Raw genomic sequence first — 21,998 nt, 5'->3', positions numbered from 1 at the left:
TATATATATATATACACACACACTAATACAAAAATGTTTGTGTGTGTGTGTGTGTGTGTGTGTTTGTGTGTGTGTGGAAACTTATGACAATGAATTAAGATTTAAGCCAAAATTATTTAAATTGTGAAATTGAATTACTGTGTACTATCAAACATCCTTTGATCCAAATAATGGACCTTTAAAAACATAAACTTTAAAACACTTAATACTGAGAAGTCACTATCTGTCTTCAAACCAAGACTTGAGTGCAAACACCATCAAGCCCGACTTCCAGAAAAGCAGAGACGACTTCTCCAAGCAGGAGTAGGAAAACGAGTGTGTGTGGTCTATTCCTGTCACTCCACCTCTCAGGTCGTCATATATCTCCCAGACACATGGAGACCTCCTACAGTAGGCCACATAATGTCCAAGAGCATCCTGGGTTAAGCCTCCTCTGAAAGCAATGACTGCCCTTAAAGTAAATCTCTCTCCTTGGAGCATCAGATTGGAGGGACATTCACACAAAGAAAATTCAAAAGTCCAGCAATCTTTTGGTCTGGGGGAAAGGGACCCTGGCTCAAAATCAGTGTCCTCACTACTGCCACTTGTTTCATGATCTCTTTCATAAATAAACCCTAAAGCACTCCAGATGTTGTGTCTGTTCAAGTTAACAAAAGTATATAGAGCCAGATCAGTGACCTGCTCACTAAGGTTTGTCCAGATGCTCTGATTAGGAGTAGCTACGCTGCCATTTTGGACTATGGACTCTTTTGATAAACAGAGGACTGTGAAAATGGAATCCCTGTCCACTGCTGGTTTCTTGGGCATCTGGCATAAGCAAAACATAATTACACACTGAAATAATCCTGATGCAAAAAATGTCATATACAGTATAAACCTGTTTTCATATATCACTGTGTTTTCCAGAATACAAGGAAAATATAATATAGAAATAATATATAAGGATATTATATCTTATATTAGGACCAATATGGTAATGTTGACCCTTAGATGCACAACGTATTAAAAAAACTAACATGGGTACCAAGTGCAGCTGTAATTAGTATTTCATAGCTACATTAGCCATAACGTATTAGCAATGAGTTTTCTGTTCAATAAACATTGACAATCTTAGCTCTCTTGAGTGTTGTACCATAATGATTGAAGTTAACTAATAATATTGTAACTGACAGTGTTAAAACATTGTACTTACACTGGCCAGAATTTTGATTTAGTAACTATATCGACTTTTCCTATACTAACTTAACACTAATTTCCACAAGAGCATCGTGAACAGAAGTGTCACTTACACCTAGTGGTGGCAGTGAAGTGTAGCAGATGATACTCCTTGTAAATAAATGAAAAGTTCAATCATGAGAGACCAGTGAATGAAGTAAAGATAATTGTTTATTGAACAAATGATGATATGATTTGTCTTGACAAAGTCTTCAGCAATTCGACTCTAAAAGAGCTCACACCGAGGAGATTTGTGCCTATAAGTCAATGTCTAATATTTTAAAAATGGAAGAAGCACAAACAAAATTTATCGGCACAAACGGGCACAAAGGGAGCACAAACAAACAAGACTATTTGGAGTGAATTTGGAGCACATGGGGGGGGGGGGGGGTGTGTGGCTGAGTGACCTCATCGCACCATATTTCAATTTCTAATATTTTAAAAAACGGAAGAAGCACAAACGAAACTTTTATAGGCACAAACCAGCACAAACAGAGCACAACGAGTGAGACTATTTTGCCGACGATTTGCGTTGGGTGAGGGGCCAGCTTCACGCAGGTCATATTATGACATCACTCATGTTGAAAAAGTGTAATGTAACACTCTCATGACAGATGAACGGGGATTTGTCTGTGCACTTCACCTCACTGATTAGAGATCTTCTTAAGTCAACATTTCTGTATTATAAATTCTTTATTCTGATATTTTGAGATACTGGATTTTTGATTTCCACGAGCTGTAAGACATAATCATCGAGATTAAAACAAACAGAAAAGGCTTGAAATATTTCACTTTATATGTAATGGATCTAGACTATGTGAAAGTTCCACTTTTTGAATTCAATTACGGGAAAAATGAACTTTTCCATGATATTTTTTGAGATGCACCTGTATTGTATGTCCAAATGAAACAAAATATATCCATAGCTGTAATGTTTCTCGTGTATTTAGTGCAGAGAATGTGAATCCTCTCAGGGTGTTTGATGTTGTGAAGTTGTGAACTGGACAGAGGTCTCATTATATACAGTGGGGGAAATAAGCATTGAACGCGTCAACATTTCTTTCTGTAAATATATTTCCAATGAGGCTATTCACATGAAACTTTCACCAGACATCAGTATTGACTCAAGAAATCTGGAAATATAAAGAATTCACAACATTAAAGTCCATAAATAAAGTTATGTGTAATAAAGTGGAATGACACAGGAAAAAAGTATTGAACACGCTAAGAAAAAGCAGTTCTACAAAGCGAGGTAAGGTAAGTTACCAGCTGAAATCCATAAGTAATTATACCCCCTGTCTGTGCAAATTAATATCAGCTGGGTTAGTAAATTGATGCTCAATAAAAAGGCATTTCGTTACCAAGGTGTCACACAAGAAACATCTCATGATGGGTAAAACCTAAGAGCTCTCCCAGACCTTCACAGCCATATTGTTGTGAAACATATTGATGGAATCGGATACAGATGTATTTCAAAACTTCTGAATCCTCCAGTAAGCACCACTGGGGCCATTATCTGCAGGTGGAAGCAACATCACTCCGTCATCAACCGGCCACGCACAGGAGCTCCTCGCAAGATTTCTGACCAGGGAGTCAGAAGAATAGTCAGAAGAGTAGCTCAAGAGTCAAGGACCACTCGGAAAGAGCTCCAGAAACACTTGGAGGCAGCAGGTGCCATCGTCACAGAGAAAACAATAGGCAATGCACTCCACTGCTCACCCTCACCCGCAAGATTCCATTACTAAAGAACAGGCATGTTGAAGCTCATTTAAAGTTTGCTACAACTCATTTGGACAAGCCTGTGAGACACTGGGAGAGTGTAGTCTTTTCAGAAGGGAGCAAAACTGAACTTTTTACTGTCATACTACACACAATGTTTGGAGAAGAAATGACACTTTACATCACCCTAAAAACACTACACCCACAGTGAAGTTTGGAGGTGGAAGCATCATGGTGTGGGGCTGTTTTTCATCACATGGTACTGGCAGACTTCATATAATTGAAGGAACGATGAATGGAGCCCTTTACCGGGAGATTCTTGAGAAGAATCTGCTGCCATCCACCAGGATGATGAAGATGAGACGTGGGTGGACTTCCAGCAGGACAACGATCCAAAGCATACAGCAAAGGAAACTCTCAATTGGTTTCAGAGAAAAAAAAATCAAGGTGTTAGAATGGACCAGTCAATCACCTGACTCGAATCCAATTGAACAAGATTTAAAGACAATATGTTTAGAAGAATGGACCAAAATCACACATGAATACTGCGGCCCATTAATTTCTTCATACAGGAAGTGTCTTGAAGCTGTGATTATAGACAAAGGCTTCTCCACTAAGTATTAAATACGTTTCAGTTAGTGTGCTCAATACTTTTTTCCTGTGTCATTCCTCTTTATAACATATAACTTCATTTATGGACTTTAATGTTGAAAATTCTTGGGAGTCACGTGACGCCATGCGAAGGGCAGACGTGTGAAAGACAGTTCTGTGCACTTTGATAATTTTTCTAATTATTTTCATGATATAATCTGGTGAAATTCGGTATACCCAGTTACACTTTTGCTGTTTGAGGTAAACATGGCTAAGAAGTTAAAATCCTCGAGCTCTGGAGACATTAAAAGACACTTACGTGTTCAAGATGGAAGCCCGGACGAGCCTGTGGACCGCGGACTCGTTTTGGGTGCGCGGCGGGAGAAGAAATCCAGCGCCAACTGTCCAACATGTCGGGGATGTTGACGAAGGTTGTTGCTGACTTGGAAGATCTCGCTGTAATACGACGTTCGATTACCGCGATAGAAATAAAATTCTCTGAGTTAGTTACAAGAGTGGCGGATGCTGAGAAACGAATTGAGTATCTTGAGTCTTCGGAAAGAGAATTATCCGCTAATCTGCCCGCGACCAAGAGAGACTTGGAAAAAATATTTGAAAGATTGGAAGATTTGGAAAATCGAAGCCGAAGGAATAATTTGTGGATTATTGGAGTTCCTGAGCATGAAGAAGGCAGAGATATGGTGAAATTTCTGGACGAGCTTTTCCCGAGTCTGCTCGACATAACAGGCCACAAATTAGAACTCGAGCGAGCCCACAGAGTCCCGGCTCGGAGATCTGGCGAGGGAGACAGGCCGCGACCAATCCTGGCCAGGTTTGTGAGACCATACGATAAAGATCTCGTGTTGCGCCAGGCGAGGAGCAAAGGAAAGCTCTCTTGGAAGAATCACAATATTTTCTTGTTCCCGGACTTTGCGAACTCGACAAGAGAGAAACGCGATCGGTTCAAGGAATGCAAGAAAGTCTTGCACCAACGTAAGATCACTTTTGCACTGATGTTTCCGGCCAGACTGAGAATAAACACCAAAGATGGCAGCAAAGTATTTACGTGTCCCAATCAGGCAGTGTCTTTTATTGAATCAATGGGTGAATAATCCACTGGATGTTTCTCTTGTGAGTGGGTCGACTCGCTGTGCATACTCTGGATTTTGGAGGGAAATGGGCGCCATTTTTAATTTTTTTTTGCGTTGGCGCCGCCGAACGGATAGAGGTTGTTTTGTTTTGTGAAATATCACTTCCTTAAAGAAACTTTGGCAGGGACGGAAGATCACTTTTACAATGAAGTTCCAGCCCAGATTGATAATAGATACTACAGACGACCACAAAATTATGCGGCCTCCGAGTGAATTGGCTCTGGACCATCAGAGGAACCGGGATGCGGTTTTGTTTCCTTTTGTGCTGGCTCTGCCTAGCGGGGCTTCTTTTGTTGAATAACACTGCTTCAGGACAGTGGCAGGTGTCTCTGCTCGCTCCTTGCGCTTGTGCCTCCTGTTGGCTGAAGTCTGATTTGTGGAGTACTTCCACGGGACTTTGGAATAATGACGTCATTCTTTCATAACAGCCGGCTCGCTGATTATTCGTTTGTCTGTCCGAGGAAACTGAACGGCTCTATATCGGCTGGAATTTGTTTTGTTTTGTGAAGGAACACCTTTGAGGCAGTTCTGTGAATTAGTCTATACATTATTTGTGTTTACTCTTCATTACTCTGCTTATTGGTTGGGGTGTATTTTATTTTAGAAAATATTTTATGTTATGTAATTTTCCATCACAAATTTGTGAGGCAGAATCGTGCAATCCGATGGCAGAGTTGTCGCGGGGGCTCTCGTAGGCGTACATGGACTCTTTGAGTTTAGGGGGATTGGCGCCGGTTGGTGCTGTCATGCGCGGGGTTGATGCGTATGTTTTTCTTTTTTCTCATTGTTTTGTTCGGACGGAAGCTCGGGGTTTTATTGTTGCATCAATGTTGAATTGTGGTCTTCATAATTTTGTTTTTGGCACACAATTAATTTTTTCTGTTATATCAAAATGTCAGATGTTAATATGAGTGTACTATCTCTCTCCACGTGGAATGTGAATGGGTTAGGACACCCCATAAAAAGAAGGAAGGTCATTACTTTTCTTAAGCGTAAGAAATATGATAGTGTTTCTTCAAGAAACGCATCTTTCCCCGCAGGAAGCTGAAAAATTTGGGAAAATATGGGGTGGTCATGTTTTCTTTAGTGCTGGCTCAAGTAAGAGCAGGGGAGTCATTATATTGGTAAATAAGCATCTACAATTCAAATGTCTCAAACAGTTTAAAGATAAATTAGGGAGAGTAATTATTGTTTTAGCAGAAATTCAGACGCAAAGTCTTATTTTGGCTAATATTTATGCACCCAATGCTGATGATCAGGGCTTTTTTATAGATCTTGAAGGGATGTTGCAATCTGCTGGCACCCCACATGATATAATATTGGGAGGAGACTTTAATCTTTTGATGGACTCAGTCCTTGATCATAGTGTTGCAAAAGTGTGTAAGCCCCCTAGAGCAACAGTGACGCTTCACAGGATGTGTAAAAATCTTGGTCTTGCAGATATTTGGAGACTTTTGAACCCATCTGGTAGGGACTATACATTTTTTTCTTCAGTCCATAAGATTTATTCTAGAATAGATTTTTTTTTGATATCCAAATCACTCATTTCATCCATTGCTGATTGTTCAATCGGAAACATTCTAGTCTCAGATCACGCCCTGGTGAGTTTAGAGGTGTGGCCACAAACGGAGAAGAACAAATCATTTAGTTGGCGCTTTAATGTATCTCTTTTACAAAATCCTGATTTCCAACAAATGTTAAAGACCGAACTTGATGTTTATATGGAGACCAACTGGTCCTCAGTATCCTCTGTGGGCGTGGTGTGGGAGGTACTTAAGGCGGTTCTTAGGGGTCGGATCATACAGTATGCCTCATTCATTAAAAAATCCAAAGCACGAGAACTCGTGGAGTTGGAAGGACGTATTAAAAGTGCAGAGGCAGAGCTGAAGCGCCGGATGTCGTCTGATGGTCTCAGAGAGTTGACCAGATTGAAATATAGATATAATACTATTTTGTCGAGGAAAGTGGAGTTTTGGTTATTCAGGGCAAGACAGTCATACTTTGAGTCGGGGGACAAAGCAGGAAAACTTTTGGCTAGATATATAAAACAGAGGGAGGCCCTTTCTACCATTCCCGCAGTGAAGTCTGTTAGTGGTGAAATTTTTACCTCGGCCATTGATATTAATAATGCTTTTAAAGAATTTTACTTTGATCTCTATAGTTCAATGTCTTCGTCTACTGATGAAGATATTAGAAACTTTGTGGAACCATTAGAACTCCCGAAATTGACGGCGGAGCAAAAAAATGCTCTTGATTCTGAGATAACCCTGGAGGAGCTTGGCGAGGTGATTAAGGCCCTGCCTACAGGCAAGTCTCCAGGGCCAGATGGCTTTGCGGTTGAGTTTTTCAAATCTTATGCTACAGAACTGGCTCCACTTCTGTTAGAAGTTTATACAGAATCATTAAAGAATGGAAAACTTCCTCCAACCATGACACAAGCCCGGATCAGTCTGATTCTTAAAAAAGACAAAGATCCAAGTGAGTGTAAAAGTTATCGTGCAATTTCCCTGATCCAGTTAGATGTAAAAATCTTGTCGAAAATTCTGGCTAACCGATTAAGTAAAGTTATGACATCTCTTATACATATAGATCAGGTGGGGTTTATTCGGGGCCGTAGCTCTTCTGATATCATTAGACGTCTCATTGATATCATGTGGTCAGTAGCGAATGATCAGTCTCCGGTTGCTGCCATCTCACTTGACGCCGAAAGGCGTTTGATATGGTAGAATGGGATTATCTTTTTAAGATTTTGGAAGTGTATGGGTTCGGGAATACTTTCATTGGTTGGATTAAGCTACTTTATAGACACCCGGTAGTGCCAGTACAAACAAATGGACTAATTTCAGATTATTTTACTCTAGATAGGGGCACCTGGCAGGGTTGCCCTCTTTCCCCATTATTGTTCTGTCTTGCCCTGGAACCATTAGCAGCTGCGATAAGAAAGGAGAATGATTTTCCAGGGGTGGTGGCGGGAGGTGTGGCGCATAAGCTTTTGCTTTATGCAGATGATATTTTATTATTCGTCTCTGACCCTACTAGATCTATGCCTTGCCTCCACAGAATTATTAATTCCTTTTCTAAATTCTCAGGATACAAAGTCAACTGGTCTAAATCCGAAGCTTTGGCTCTGACAGCGTACTGTCCTATAACGGCCTTTCAGCCTGGTGCCTTCCAGTAGCCCAAACAGGGCATTAAGTATTTGGATATTTTATTTCCAAAAAATTTGTCCGATTTAGTTAGTGTTAATGTTGACCCGTTAATAAAAAGGTTTTCGAGTGATGTAGACAGGTGGTCTTCTTTACATTTATCTATGATCGGGAAGGTTAATGTTATTAAAATGAGTTGTATTTCAAAATTCAATTACCTGCTACAATCTCTCCCTATAGATGTCCCTCTTTCTTATTTCAAGCAATTTGAGAGTATAGCGAAGTTTTTTATTTGGAATGGTAAGCGTCCCAGGTTAAATTTCAATAAGTTACATAGGCCGGTTGACAAGGGTGGGCTAGGCCTACCCAAGATTCTGTTTTATTATTATGCACTTGGTCTCAGACATTTGGCTCATCAGTCACTTCCACCTGAGAGAGCCCCTCCCTGGTTCTGCACTGAACAAGAAGTTCTTGCCCCTATTTTGCCACTGAAAAGCCTTTCCATTAATCTAACCAGAGAAGTTAAATCACACCCCGTTATTTCACATCTGCACTCAGTGTGGACAAGAGTGTCCAGAGTGTTTGATTTTGATATTTATCTCAATGTTGCCTCGAGCCTATGGCTAAACCCCAAACTACGTATTAATAAGTCCCCTTTTTGTTGGTCAGAGTGGATCACGAGGGGGGTTAATACACTCGGTGATCTTTATGAGAGTGGTGTGATGATATCTTTTGAAAAATTGGTTCAACATTTTGGGATCCCCAGATCTCAGTTTTTTAGGTATCTTCAACTACGCCACTTGCTCTGTACTATTTTTGGGAATAGCATGCACCCCCCTAAAGCAGCAGATACTCTGGGAGAGGTGATTTCTGCTTTTGGAAGAGGGCATGAAGCATCAGTGTATTACTCCTTACTGATTCAGAGTCTAGGGGACGGAGTCTCGACCACTCTCAAGAGATTATGGGAGAAAGATTTAAATTTGGAATTGGGGGAGGGAGAGTGGGCTAGGATTTTAAAAAATATAAAAACTGCATCTAGAGACGCAAGGGTGTGCCTTATACAATTTAAGATTTTACATCGGTTCTATTGGACCCCCTCTAAATTGTATAGGCTCGGTCTTAAAGACACATCCACCTGCTGGCGATGCCATTCAGAAGATGGAGACACTACCCATGTTTTTTGGGGGTGTCGTAAGATCCAAGAATTTTGGTGGAAGGTGCAGAGCTTTGTATGTGAGGTGTTGAACACTCAGATCTCGTTCTGCCCTAGACTCTGTATTTTGGGAGATGGGGAGGTCACAAAATTGGAGGATAGGTACAAAAAAGATTGGGTTTTGACCAGTGTGATGATTGGTAGACAGGTTATTTTAAGGGGATGGAAATCAGATGGAGCGCCCTCGTTTCCAGAGTGGTGTATGGAGATGGGGAGGGTGGCTGCCTTTGAGGAGGGGTCGAGCAGAAGGATTGGAGTTGGGAATTCCTTCAGGAAGAAATGGAGCAGTTATTTGGCGTTTTTGGGGGACTCTCGAGGAGGGGCAGTGGAGAGTATAATTTAGAGTTTAGTCTATGATTATACTTGATTATTGTATTTTCCTTTTTTTATTTATTTTTAATTTTTTTAATTGTGTGTATTTTTATTTATTTTTTTTATTTTTATTTTTTTGGATATGTGAGTTTATATTCTATTGACCACAGGGGTGTTCCCCGGGGGACCAGGGTGGCGTGGGAGGTTGTTAGGGGGAGGGGTTATAGTGAGGATTTATGTTAAAATAGTTTGATTCATTATATATGTTGTTTGTCTATTTGTGTTAACTTGTGAATCAATAAAAGTGTTAATTACAAAAAAAATGTTGAAAATTCCTTATATGTGTGGATTTCAGGTGAAAGATTCATGTTAAAAGCCTCACTGGAAATATATTTACTGAAAAAAATGTTGACGTGTTCAATACTTATTTCCCCCCTCTGTATATGTCTGTCCTCTTTCATCAACCCCTCCCATCCAGTCAAGTCTTTATTTCCCCTCAGCATCAACACCAAGCTGCCGGTGCTAGTAAACAGGAAGCACCAACCACTTTGCATGAGACTCTTTAAGCCGGTGACCTGATGACAGAAACCTTTAAATAAATAAATAAATAAATAATCTGACCAGAGATGACCACTGAGTCCTGAAACTTGTTTTCTGATTTTTTTCCATTGAATGTTATCAACTTCATAGTGACAAAATGATGATTGTAATGATCACACAATGCATATGTATTATACATTCCTTCTTTATATTTCCTCTCAGCTCTTTCTCATTCTGCCCTCGAACCAGATATTATCTCAGGATCAGTAGCGTGACAATTTCAGACCTGTGTGTTTCCAGGTAAAGACCGTTTTCAAACCCAGTAACAGGAAATGGACTGTGTTTTGCATTTCGGGTCACGTGAGGAGTTCATCTGAATAATGTACAGCTAGCTGTGCTTGTGTGTGTGTGTGTGTGTGTGTGTGCATGTGTGTGTGTGTGTGTGTATGTGTGTGTGTGTGTGTGTGTGTGAACAGGGAGGCTTTTTATTCAAGCATTTGCACAAAATCCATGGGTGGACAGAGACAGTTGAATTAACCGCGAGCAGCTTCTTTGGTTTAACCTTTGTGTCACTGTAGTGCCGAATGACGCAGAACTACACTACCCATCATGCCCTGTGTGTGTGTGTGTGTGTGCGCGTGCATGCATGTGTGTGTGTGTGTATCTGTGTATCTGAAGCTTCTTGCCTCTTATCCATAGTTCATATTGATGGTTCTTGTTTTCTCTGTTTAGTTTTTGTTTGTAATTTCCACAATACATTACCTGCACTTGCATCCACCTCTCCCTTCAATTCCAGATAGTGTCTATTTTTTTTTTTCAAATGTATGTTGCAATATTGAATTAGGTAAGGCAACTTGTATTAAAGGTTACAAATAGTTAAGATTAGGGTGAGGAACAGGGCTATTGTATTTGTTGCCATTGTACAGCTTCTTCGTTTGTGTACGAGCGGACTAATTCGCTTGTAGGACGCGAGTTATTGTTGAGATAATTTAGTTAAGGTAGTTAATGAGCTGAAGATCATGCACATGCCCTCAAAATACCGAAATAATCAACTCTCATCAAAGAAGCATTTCTGTTCCAATTCCAGAACTGACACTCACTGGATGCTTTTTGTTTTTTGCACCATTCTGTGTAAACACAACAGAGTGTTATGTGTGAAAATCCCAGGAGATCATCAGTTTCTGATGATTACTCAAACCAGCCCGTCTGTTGACGACAATTGTTCTCTGCCACAGTCCAGAAGTCACCGAGATCACATTTTTTGTTAATGATTTTATGCATTGTGCTGCTGCCACATGATGGGATATGTGGATATTTGCACGAATGAGTTAGTGTTCTTGTGTTCCTAATAAAGTGACTGGATGTAGTTGAAGAGTTTTCTGGTGTGTAGCCATCTTGAGTTTTTGGTTTTGAACAGATGTTGGGATTAATGCTTCATTCTGTCCAGCTGTTTTTGAAATAATCTCTGAAGAAAAGTTCAGTTCTTTGTGTTACACAGATCGGAATGCGCTCTTTGAACTTTGGTGATCCAGGTAGTAAATAGGAGGTTTCAACAAACTCACTATGTCTGGATGAGAGTGTGTCTGATTGGCTGTCTCACCTCATCGAGGGTCTATGATTGGTTCTACAAGAAAACAACCTGCTCATAGGTCAAACACCTTCCACTCTCCAAATATGATGCTGATTTTATGATTCTACGGCTTTAGATGTCATTTGGTGTTGGAGGCCAAAAGAAACAGTTAGGAATTCTAACAAGTAGAAATAATTGAATTGAATTTAATTTACAAATCATATAACCAACGCTACGATTGTATTTTCCTTAACACTAATCCGAACTGTTTATAACTGTGTGTACGGTATTTACAGCAAATGTACACAGGTGTATACAGGTCATTATAAATAATATTAAATAACTACAAAAAAACTCAATCAAATAAAAACACCTCAACACGATACGTGAGATTTATTTTACTTCAGAAACTAATTCCAATAATCATTACACTCCATATTCAGTATTTAAAAAATCTTAAAAATCGTACATGACAGGTATAGAAACACCAACGCCCCCTGATTAAAAATACAGTTTAAAAAATACACACTCATTTATTCATATTTAAAAACAGAGAAATTTTGCCTTAAATGAATAACAATAGAGACACATCCACATATGTATTAAACAAATTGCAAAGCTTTCTTGGACCATAAATATCTTTATCATCAATTTATTTAGCTGTTACAAACATCCTGTATTTATGACTTTATGGTGTTATTTGCTCATAGAAGATTATTTAAGATGAAATATTACGTAGTTGCTTACAGATTAATTATCCGGAAAGCATAATAAAATAAATGTGTACATCAAACACACTGAAGTGTGATACAAGTAAATACCTTCACCCTGATTCCCCCCAAAACCCTATATTATTATAGCAACTATATTATTATAGAAACTATATTATTATAGAAACTATATTATTATAGTGAGTATCATCTGCATCAATAACATAATGCTTGGAAAATATGAAAGGAGTATGTGTGACACACAGATTACATATAGGATCAAAGATTTTGATAGGCAGAATTTTTTTTTAATCTATATGACAAAAAAAGATGTGGATTCACTGATGTTGCAAATATGGTGCTCAGACTTCATGTTTGATTAAATGTGTTAGAAGAAATATATAGAAAATGTTTATGATATCACGAACTACTACAGCGAAAACACCACACTGACTAACCTTCATAGGTAGAGCAGATGAAGTTGAGTGTGTTGCTCTGAGGCAGGCTGATCCACTGCTGCTTTCCTCCAGACTGCACTGCTCCGGTTCTCTCCACATGGCTGCAGTCTTCGAACCCTGTCCCGTTCCCCGGGGCCCAGTCCTGGTAGCAGATCATCTCTCCAGTCACCCAGTACCAGAAGCCCAGAGCGCAGGTGTGACGCAGGCCGAGCCACACGTGTTCAGTGGAGGTGTTTTGAACCACTTCCTTCACCCAGAGCTGCATCTCCTCAGTGCGCACTGAGACCAGGTCATAATGATGGTTCCTGCAGTATCTCAGAGCTTCTTTCCAGGTCAGATTCTGATTAATCAGGATCAGCTTATCTGGACATACAAGGGGGAAAAAAGTCTATAATATACACAGTGTGAAATTCTGCAGCCAGTGTTCTATATCAGAGGGACAGTCTTTCAACAACAACAACAAAAAAAATCCCACAAAAACACAGATATAACTAAACCTGTGTCGACTAATCCTGTGCACTATGAAATAAATAGACATGTTGAATAAGTGTAATGTGACTCACTCTCATGGCAGATGAAGGGGAGTTTTTCTGTGCAGCTCACATTGATCCAGTGGTCTTGATCAGACACATTCACTGCAGCACAGTTCAAATCTCCACTGGATTTGTCAGAGCTCCAGTATCTGAATGAGGAATTACTCTGATCTGACCACTTCCAGGAATCATTAAACAGACCAATCCAAACATTTTCATTAGATGGATTTTTAATCACTTTCCTGATCTCCTCATTCTCAGTTTTGTTCCTCACACTGACCAGGTCGGTGTGTTTCTCTCTGCAGTAGGTCTGAGCATCATACCAGGTCTTTCTCTCATTAATAAACATGTATCTATTAGTGTTTGTGTTCTTTTCTGAAAAACATTTAATTTACATCATGAACAACTCATTCATCACTAAATCAGATTTCTGCCATTAAAATAACATCAGTCAAAAAAAAAAAAACATTCAAAGAAATAAAATACTCCACTCAGATCATCCAGATATTTTTAATTAATGTAAAGTCATTAAGTGTTATTTTTGCCTTTTATTAACATCTATTAGCAAGTTCTTACCTTCATAACACACAAATGGGAATATTTTATTACAGTTCCCATCATTCCAGGAACCAGAGCTTTTCACCATATTAACACAGAACTCATTTCCCCCATAGTTGTCTAGTTGTCCACTGTTCCAGTTTCTGTAAGTGTCTCCGTCTCTGTAGAAAGTTTGGTCTGCCAGAGACCACTGCCATTTCCCAGTGCCCTCTCTCTTTAGACCGATCCAAGCTTTCTTTACAGTTTCCTTCTTCAGTGTGTAATCCAGCTTCATCATCTCTCCCATGTCGTTGATGGAGGCCAGATCAGTGTATTTCTCTCTGCAGTAACTCTGAGCTTCACTCCAGGTTTTATTCTCATTCACAAAGTGATAGCGATGAGGAATATATGCTTCTATACCACATACTACAGTGAGAAACATAAAATAATAATAATGATATTTTTAAAAAATCATTATGAGTGCTGTACCATGAAAGACCAAAAGCACAAATGCCTTAAAACGTGTCTAGATTCTCATAAATAAACACACAAATTAAATAATAATCACACACTTATATGAGTGAATCAAGATAACGATCAAACACACAACACTGACGTGATTTATCAGCTTTATGCACAAGCATCAATTACACATTGTCTTAAGAGCTGAAAAGAGTCAGACTGTCAGTAGTGATTCTCCAATAAACACATAAACACACACAACTTATAGTGCACACAACACTGACCTGAGGAGAACAGGAGAACAAAAACCCATTCATCCTTCATCCCTGTAAAAATAAACAATATAAATACAATATTCACAGTATATCATTTATGCTGTCTAGTCCTTTAACTAAAATGAGTGCGGGTTGAGTTTAAATCAAATATGAGTTCAGTTGAAGTACAGTTACAAGTCCAGAACATGATTTATTTTCACTTCAATTTGGTGAAATGAATTGAGTTAGAGAAAGTCTGAACATTTCTTAGATCGGCCGAGATAAACAATAGTCCACAAGCTATGGTGGAGAATCACCTAGGCCCCTCCCCATTTGAATTTGCCAAGCCACGCCCCACGTTACACCTTTCTCCTACACCTACGTCCGAGCAAATGCCTTCGTTTATGAACATGAAAATAGCAGGATGGCGCAAATGTGAAAAAATTGCTTTGAACCAAAGAAAATAGCAACACACAGAAATTAAGCGGAAATTACGCTCATGCTGGGATGAAAATAGAGCGCAAAAGTAACAAACAAACGCACACATACACACACACACACACACATACACACACATACACACACACACACACACTTCTTGTATACTCTCTGAATTGAGCAGTAAGACAACTGAAATAATATGACATTTTGGTAAAAATAACCCAAAAAACGATTTAAAATAACATTTCACTCTGTTATACAGTAGTTTGTGCATTATTTCTTATTATATGTGTTCTAATACACTGCTGTAATTATTACTATGAAAAGAAATGAAAGTAAAACTCAACTACAAACATGTAAACAAGTACGATATCCATACCTGTAATGTTCCTCATGGACGTTACTGGTGCAGTGAATAGTGATAAATCCTCCCGGGGTGTGTGGTGCGAGTTTGTTTATGCGTCTTTCTGCTCTTCTTCTTCTTCTTCTCCTCACCTTCTGCTCCTGAACTGGACAGACGTCTCATTATATCCCTGTCCTCTTTCATCATCCCCTCCCATCCCTTTGCCTTCCCTGTTTATCTCAGTGGTGACATCTTAGCAGCCGGTTCTGATGAACAGGAAGTACCCAACACTTTGCATGAGAGTCTATAATTATATATGTATAAATATCTGACCAGAGATGACCACTGAGTCCTGAAACTTGTTTTCTGATTTTTTTCCATTGAATGTTATCAACTTCATACTGACAGAATGATGATTATAATGATCACACACTGCGTATGTATTATACATTCCTTCTTCTATATTTCCTCTCAGCTCTTTCTCATACTGCCCTCGAACCAGATATTATCTCAGGATCAGTAGCGTGACAATTTCAGACCTGTGTGTTTCCAGGTAAAGACCGTTTTCAAACCCAGTAACAGGAAATGGACTGTGTTTTGCATTTCGGGTCACGTGAGGAGTTCATTTGAATAATGTACAGCTAGCTGTGCTTGTGTGTGTGTGTGTGTGTGTGTGTGTGTGTGTGTGTATGTGTGTGTGTGTGTGTGTGCATGTGTGCACGTGTGTGCATGTTTGTTTGTTTGTTTGACTGTTTTTGTGCCACGTTATTGCTTATAATCTTTATGTTTCTTGACTCATATCCATAATTCAGGTTGATGGTTCTTGTTTTCTCTGTTTTGTTGTTGTTTGTAATTTCCACAATAAATTACCTGCACATGCATCCACCTCTCCCTTCAATTCCAGACACTTTGGTTGTAGCAAAAGTATTGTTTTGGTTATTTACTGATTCATTTAATTCACTCATTCATTCATTCATTTTTATGCGATATTGAACTGCGTAACGCAACTTGCATTAAAGGATACAAATAGTTGAGATTATAGTGAGGAGCAGGGCTATTGTATTTGTTGCTATTTTACAGCGTCTCAATTTGAGTACAATCTGACTAAGTCACTTATTCTCCTTTCAGTGTTCAGGTTGATAAGAGGTGTTTGGAAACTTTTTAGTACACGAGTTATTGTTGATTATTGTTGTTATTTCAGTTAAGGTAGTTAAGGTAGAACTGCCACTCTGTACCAGTCCGTCTGGTGATGACAATAATTCCGTGCCACAGTCCAGAAGTCACCGAGATCACATTTTTTCCACCATGTTTGGTGTGAACTTTGACTGGAGCTCTTGAGTTGTCTCTTAATGATTTTATGCAATGTGCTGCTGCCACATGACTGGATAAGGGGATTATTGTACAATTGAGTAAATGTACATGTGTTCTTAATAAAGTGGCCACTGACTGGATGTAGTTGAAGAGTTTTCTGTTGTGCAGCCATCTTGAGTTTTTGGTTTTGAACAGATGTTGGGATTAATGCTTCATTCTGTCCAGCTGTTTTTGAAATAATCTCTGAAGAAAAGTTCAGTTCTTTGTGTTACACAGATCGGAATGCGCTCTTTGAACTTTGGTGATCCAGGTAGTAAATAGGAGGTTTCAACAAACTCACTATGTCTGGATGAGAGTGTGTCTGATTGGCTGTCTCACCTCATCGAGGGTCTATGATTGGTTCTACAAGAAAACAACCTGCTCATAGGTCAAACACCTTCCACTCTCCAAATATGATGCTGATTTTATGATTCTACGGCTTTAGATGTCATTTGGTGTTGGAGGCCAAAAGAAACAGTTAGGAATTCTAACAAGTAGAAATATTTTAATTTAATTTAATTTAAAAATTATATAATCTACGCTACAATTGTAATTTCCATAACAGCAAATGTATACAGGTGTATACAGGTCATTATACATAGTATTTAATAACTACAAAAAAAAAAACAAAACTCAAACAAACAGAAACACGTCAACAGGATACGTGAGATTTATTTTATTTCAGAAACTAATTCCAATAATCATTACACTCCATATTCAGTATTTAAATCTTAAAAATCGGACATGACAGGTATAGAGACACCAACGCCCCCTGATTAAAAATACAGTTTAAAAAATACACACTCATTTATTCAAGTTTAAAAACAGAGAAATTTTGCCTTAAATGAATAACAATAGAGACACATCCACAAACATTTTACAAGCATCCTGTATTTATGACTTTATGGTGTTATTTGCTCATAGAAGATTATTTAAGATGAAATATTAGGTAGTTGCTTACAGATTAATTATCCGGAAAGCATAATAAAATAAATGTGTACATCAAACACACTGAAGTGTGATACAAGTAAATACCTTCACCCTGATTCACCCCAAAACCCTATATTATTATAGAAACTATATTATTATAGAAACTATATTATTATAGAAACTATATTATTATAAAAACTATATTATTATAGTGAGTATCATCTGCATCAATAACATAATGCTTGGAAAATATGAAAGGAGTATGTGTGACACACAGATTACATATAGGATCAAAGATTTTGATGGACAGATTTTTTTTTTAATCTATATGACAAAAAAATAAAAAAGATGTGGATTAGCTGATGTTGCACATATGGTGCTCAGACTTCATGTTTGATTAAATGTGTTAGAAGAAATATATAGAAAATGTTTATGATATCATGAACTACTACAGCGAAAACACCACACTGACTAACCTTCATAGGTAGAGCAGATGAAGTTGAGTGTGTCGCTCTGAGGCAGGCTGATCCACTGCTGCTTTCTTCCAGACTGCACTGCTCCGGTTCTCTCTTCATGGCTGCAGTCTTCGAACCCTGTCCCGTTCCCCGGGGCCCAGTCCTGGTAGCAGATCATCTCTCCAGTCACCCAGTACCAGAAGCCCAGAGCGCAGGTGTGACGCAGGCCGAGCCACACATTTTCGGTGGAGGCGTTTTGAACCACTTCCTTCACCCAGAGCTGCATCTCCTCAGTGCGCACTGAGACCAGGTCATAATGATGGTTCCTGCAGTAGTTCAGAGCTTCTTTCCAGGTCAGATTCTGCTTAATCAGGATCAGCTTATCTGGACATACAAGAGGAAAACAGTCTATAATATATACAGTGTGAAATTCTGCAGCCAGTGTTCTATATCAGAGGGACAGTCTTTCAACAAAAACACCAAGATACAAAGATTTTCTGGGGGAAAAAGGTTGTAGTAAAAAATGCATTCCAACATCTTCACAGCCTATAATATATATATACAGTGTGGAATTCTCTATTCAGTGTTTGATATCATAAAAACACAGACATAACTAAACCTGTGTCGACTAATCCTGTGCACTATGAAATAAATAGACATGTTGAATAAGTGTAATGTGACTCACTCTCATGGCAGATGAAGGGGAGTTTTTCTGTGCAGTCCACATTGGTCCAGTGGTCTTGATCAGACACATTCACTGCAGCACAGTTCAAACCTCCACTGGGTTTGTCAGAGCTCCAGTATCTGAATGAGGAATTACTCTGATCTGACCACTTCCAGGAGTTATTAAACAGACCAATCCAAACATTTTCATTAGATGGATTTTTAATCACTTTCCAGATCTCATCATTCTCAGTTTTGTTCCTCACACTGACCAGGTCGGTGTGTTTCTCTCTGCAGTAGGTCTGAGCATCATACCAGGTCTTTTTCTCATTAATCAACATGTATCTATTAGTGTTTGTGTTCTTTTATGAAAGACATTTAATTTACATCATGAACAACTCATTCATCACTAAATCAGATTTCTGCCATTAAAATAACATCAGTCAAAAAAAAAAGAAAACTATTCAAAGAAATAAAATACTCCACTCAGATCATCCAGATATTTTTAATTAATGTAAAGTCATTAAGTGCTATTTTGCCTTTTATTAACATCTATTAGCAAGTTCTTACCTTCATAACAGACGAAAGGTAATGGGGTATCACAGTTGCCATCATACCAGGAACCAGTGCTTTTTACCATATTAACACAGAACTCATTTCCCCCGTAGTTGTTTGGTTCTCCACTGTTCCAGTTTCTGTAAGTGTCTCCGTCTCTGTAGAAAGTTTGGTCTGCCAGAGACCACTGCCATTCCCCAGTGCCCTCTCTCTGTAGACCGATCCAAGCTTTCTTTACAGTTTCCTTCTTCAGTGTGTAATCCAGCTTCATCATCTCTCCCATGTCGTTGATGGAGGCCAGATCAATGTATTTCTCTCTGCAGTAATTCTGAGCTTCACTCCAGGTTTTATTCTCATTCACAAAGTGATAGCGATGAGGAATATATGCTCCTATACCACATACTACTGTGAATAACATAAAATAATAATAATAATAATATTTTTAAAAAAATCATTATGGGTGCTGTACCATGAAAGACCAAAAGCACAAATGCCATAAAAATGTGTCTAGATTCTCATAAATAAACACACAAATTAAATTATAATCACACACTTATATAAGTGAATCAAGATAACGATCAAACACACAACACTGACACGTGATTTATCAGCTTTATGCACAAGCATCAATTCCACATTGTCTTAAGAGCTGAAAAGAGTCAGACTGTCAGTAGTGATTCTCCAATAAACACATCAACACACACAACTTATAGTGCACACAACACTGACCTGAGGAGAACAGGAGAACAAAAACCCATTCATCCTTCATCCCTGTAAAAATAAACAATATAAATACAATATTCACAGTATATCATTTATGCTGTCTAGTCCTTTAACTAAAATGAGTGCGGGTTGAGTTTAAATCAAATATGAGTTCAATTGAAGTACATGTACAAGTCCAGAACATGATTTATTTTCACTTCAATTTGGTGAAATGAATTGAGTTAGAGAAAGTCTGAACATTTATTAGATCGGCCGAGATAAACAATAGTCCACAAGCTATGGTGGAGAATCACCTAGGCCCCTCCCCATTTAAATTTGCCAAGCCACGCCCCACGTTACACCTTTCTCCTACACCTACGTCCGAGCAAATGCCTTCGTTTATGAACATGAAAATAGCAGGATGGCGCAAATGTGAAAAAAATTGGCTTTGACCCAAAGAAAATAGCAACACACAGAAATTAAGTAGGAAATTACGCTCATGCTGGGATGAAAATAGAGCGCAAAATGAATAAATACACACACACACACACACACACACACACACACACACACACACACACAGACTCCTTGTATACACTCTGAATTGAGCAGTAAGACAACTGAAATAAGCTGACATTTTGGTAAAAAAAAAAAAAAACCAAAAACGATTTAAAATAACATTTCACTCTGTTATACAGTAGTTTGTGCATTATTTCTTATTATATGTGTTCTAATACACTGCTGTAATTATTACTATGAAAAGAAATAAAAGTAAAACTCAACTACAAACATGTAAACAAGTACGATATCCATACCTGTAATGTTCCTCATGGACGTTACTGGTGCAGTGAATAGTGATAAATCCTCCCGGGGTGTGTGGTGCGAGTTTGTTTATGCGTCTTTCTGCTCTTCTTCTTCTTCTCCTCACCTTCTGCTCCTGAACTGGACAGACGTCTCATTATATCCCTGTCCTCTTTCATCAACCCCTCCCATCCCTTTGCCTTCCCTGTTTATCTCAGTGGCGATATCTTAGCAGCCGGTTCTGATGAACAGGAAGTACCCAACACTTTGCATGAGACTCTGTAAGCCGGTGACCCGACGACTGAGACGTTTCTTTTTAATATCTCACCAGAGATTCCTTTTTTAAAATTCTTTTCTGTTTTGTGTGTGTTTTCCTTTTTTTTTATGATTATGAGTATAGCTCTAAAATTCTGCGTATTTATTATCTTTCTTTTCCACACGGCCATAAAAACAGATATAATCTCAGTATCAGAAGCCTGACAGTTCCAGGAACTGACCCAGCGATCAGGAAGTTTACAGCACAAGGATTTTTTGTATTTAGGTGACATTTATTTGAATAAAGTTGTTTTTAAAAACGTACGTTTGCATAAAATCCACAGGTGAACAGGGAGAGCTGAATGAACAGCCTGTAAGGTTACACAACTGTAAGTGTACAAATAGTAAAGGTCACGGTAAAGGCAGGGTCTGTGTTTGCTGCTATTTTACAATCTGCATGTTTGAGTAAAATCTTAAAAACTAAATGACTTCTTCTGTTTCCTAAGTCCTAAAAAGTTCATTTGAGGTCATATGAGATGAAAACACCGTGGATGAGCCACTGCCCCACACTGGATTATTTATATATATATATATATGTAAAAAAAATTTTTTACAGCATTCTGTGTAAATCAAAATGTTGCCCAATGCTATAATTGTGACTCCATCACCCTAATTCTAAGTGTTTTATAAATGTGTGTATAGTACTTCTGCAAATGATAACTAATAAACTACAAATTTTAAAAAATAATGAATGCCAAAGAAGACTTGATATTTAATTCATGTGAGAATAACATTATTCAAATAGTTATTACAGTTAACAATTAAAACCGAACTGTACCTGATGACATGGTTCAGTTTATAAATAAACATTCATCTATTCATACAAAGATGAAAACAAATGATTTGAGAGATAAATGAAACATAAAGAAAATCCCATGAACGGACAAACTGTTATAAACATTCTGTCTTTATTACATTATGGTGTTATTGCATATCGACCATTTCAGTAACATAGCACAACATGTACCTTTCTTCAACATTGTTCTGAATGACGTTTACAGTGTTTGTTCTAGGACTTCATGTGTGTCATAA

The 21,998-nt window shown here is 38.4% G+C and overlaps 3 protein-coding genes across 3 annotated transcripts; all 3 read right to left on the bottom strand.

Annotated features, from left to right (window-relative positions):
- Window positions 1-11,259: 11,259 nt before the first annotated feature.
- On the bottom strand, window positions 11,260-15,606 carry LOC128602103 (macrophage mannose receptor 1-like). The gene is made up of 5 exons (XM_053615657.1): window positions 15,232-15,606; window positions 14,442-14,483; window positions 13,735-14,121; window positions 13,189-13,533; window positions 11,260-12,988 (listed from the first exon to the last, which is right to left on the bottom strand). The coding sequence occupies exons 1-5, from the start codon at window positions 15,245-15,247 to the stop codon at window positions 12,621-12,623; spliced, it is 1,158 nt and encodes a 385-aa protein (XP_053471632.1). The 5' UTR covers window positions 15,248-15,606; the 3' UTR covers window positions 11,260-12,620.
- A 2,131-nt stretch (window positions 15,607-17,737) lies between these two features.
- On the bottom strand, window positions 17,738-18,934 carry LOC128602104 (macrophage mannose receptor 1-like). The gene is made up of 2 exons (XM_053615658.1): window positions 18,616-18,934; window positions 17,738-18,314 (listed from the first exon to the last, which is right to left on the bottom strand). Exons 1-2 carry the CDS (start codon window positions 18,932-18,934, stop codon window positions 17,947-17,949), a joined length of 687 nt encoding a protein of 228 aa, XP_053471633.1. The 3' UTR covers window positions 17,738-17,946.
- Window positions 18,935-19,116: 182 nt separating this feature from the next.
- Window positions 19,117-21,005, bottom strand: LOC128602105 (C-type lectin lectoxin-Phi1-like). The gene is made up of 3 exons (XM_053615659.1): window positions 20,666-21,005; window positions 19,878-19,919; window positions 19,117-19,553 (listed from the first exon to the last, which is right to left on the bottom strand). The coding sequence occupies exons 1-3, from the start codon at window positions 20,679-20,681 to the stop codon at window positions 19,117-19,119; spliced, it is 495 nt and encodes a 164-aa protein (XP_053471634.1). The 5' UTR covers window positions 20,682-21,005.
- Window positions 21,006-21,998: the final 993 nt, after the last annotated feature.

This window comes from Ictalurus furcatus, chromosome 26 (genome assembly GCF_023375685.1).
Source record: "Ictalurus furcatus strain D&B chromosome 26, Billie_1.0, whole genome shotgun sequence".
Lineage (NCBI taxonomy): Eukaryota > Metazoa > Chordata > Actinopteri > Siluriformes > Ictaluridae > Ictalurus > Ictalurus furcatus.
This window is presented reverse-complemented; position numbering and strand designations above follow the sequence as displayed.

Bases quoted from the DNA above. Each gene is read 5' to 3' on its own strand.
- LOC128602104 (XM_053615658.1), bottom strand. From the start codon at position 18,934: ATGTTGATTAATGAGAAAAAGACCTGGTATGATGCTCAGACCTACTGC. The intron at 18,315-18,615 runs GTGAGTCACATT...TTGTATGTCCAG, and splicing joins CCCCTTCATCTGCCATGAGA to ATAAGCTGATCCTGATTAAG.
- LOC128602105 (XM_053615659.1), bottom strand. The intron at 19,554-19,877 runs GTCAGTGTTGTG...TGTTATTCACAG, and splicing joins TGTTCTCCTGTTCTCCTCAG to TAGTATGTGGTATAGGAGCA.
- LOC128602103 (XM_053615657.1), bottom strand. The intron at 13,534-13,734 runs GTAAGAACTTGC...AATGTTTTTCAG, and splicing joins CCCATTTGTGTGTTATGAAG to AAAAGAACACAAACACTAAT. The intron at 12,989-13,188 runs GTGAGTCACATT...TTGTATGTCCAG, and splicing joins CCCCTTCATCTGCCATGAGA to ATAAGCTGATCCTGATTAAT.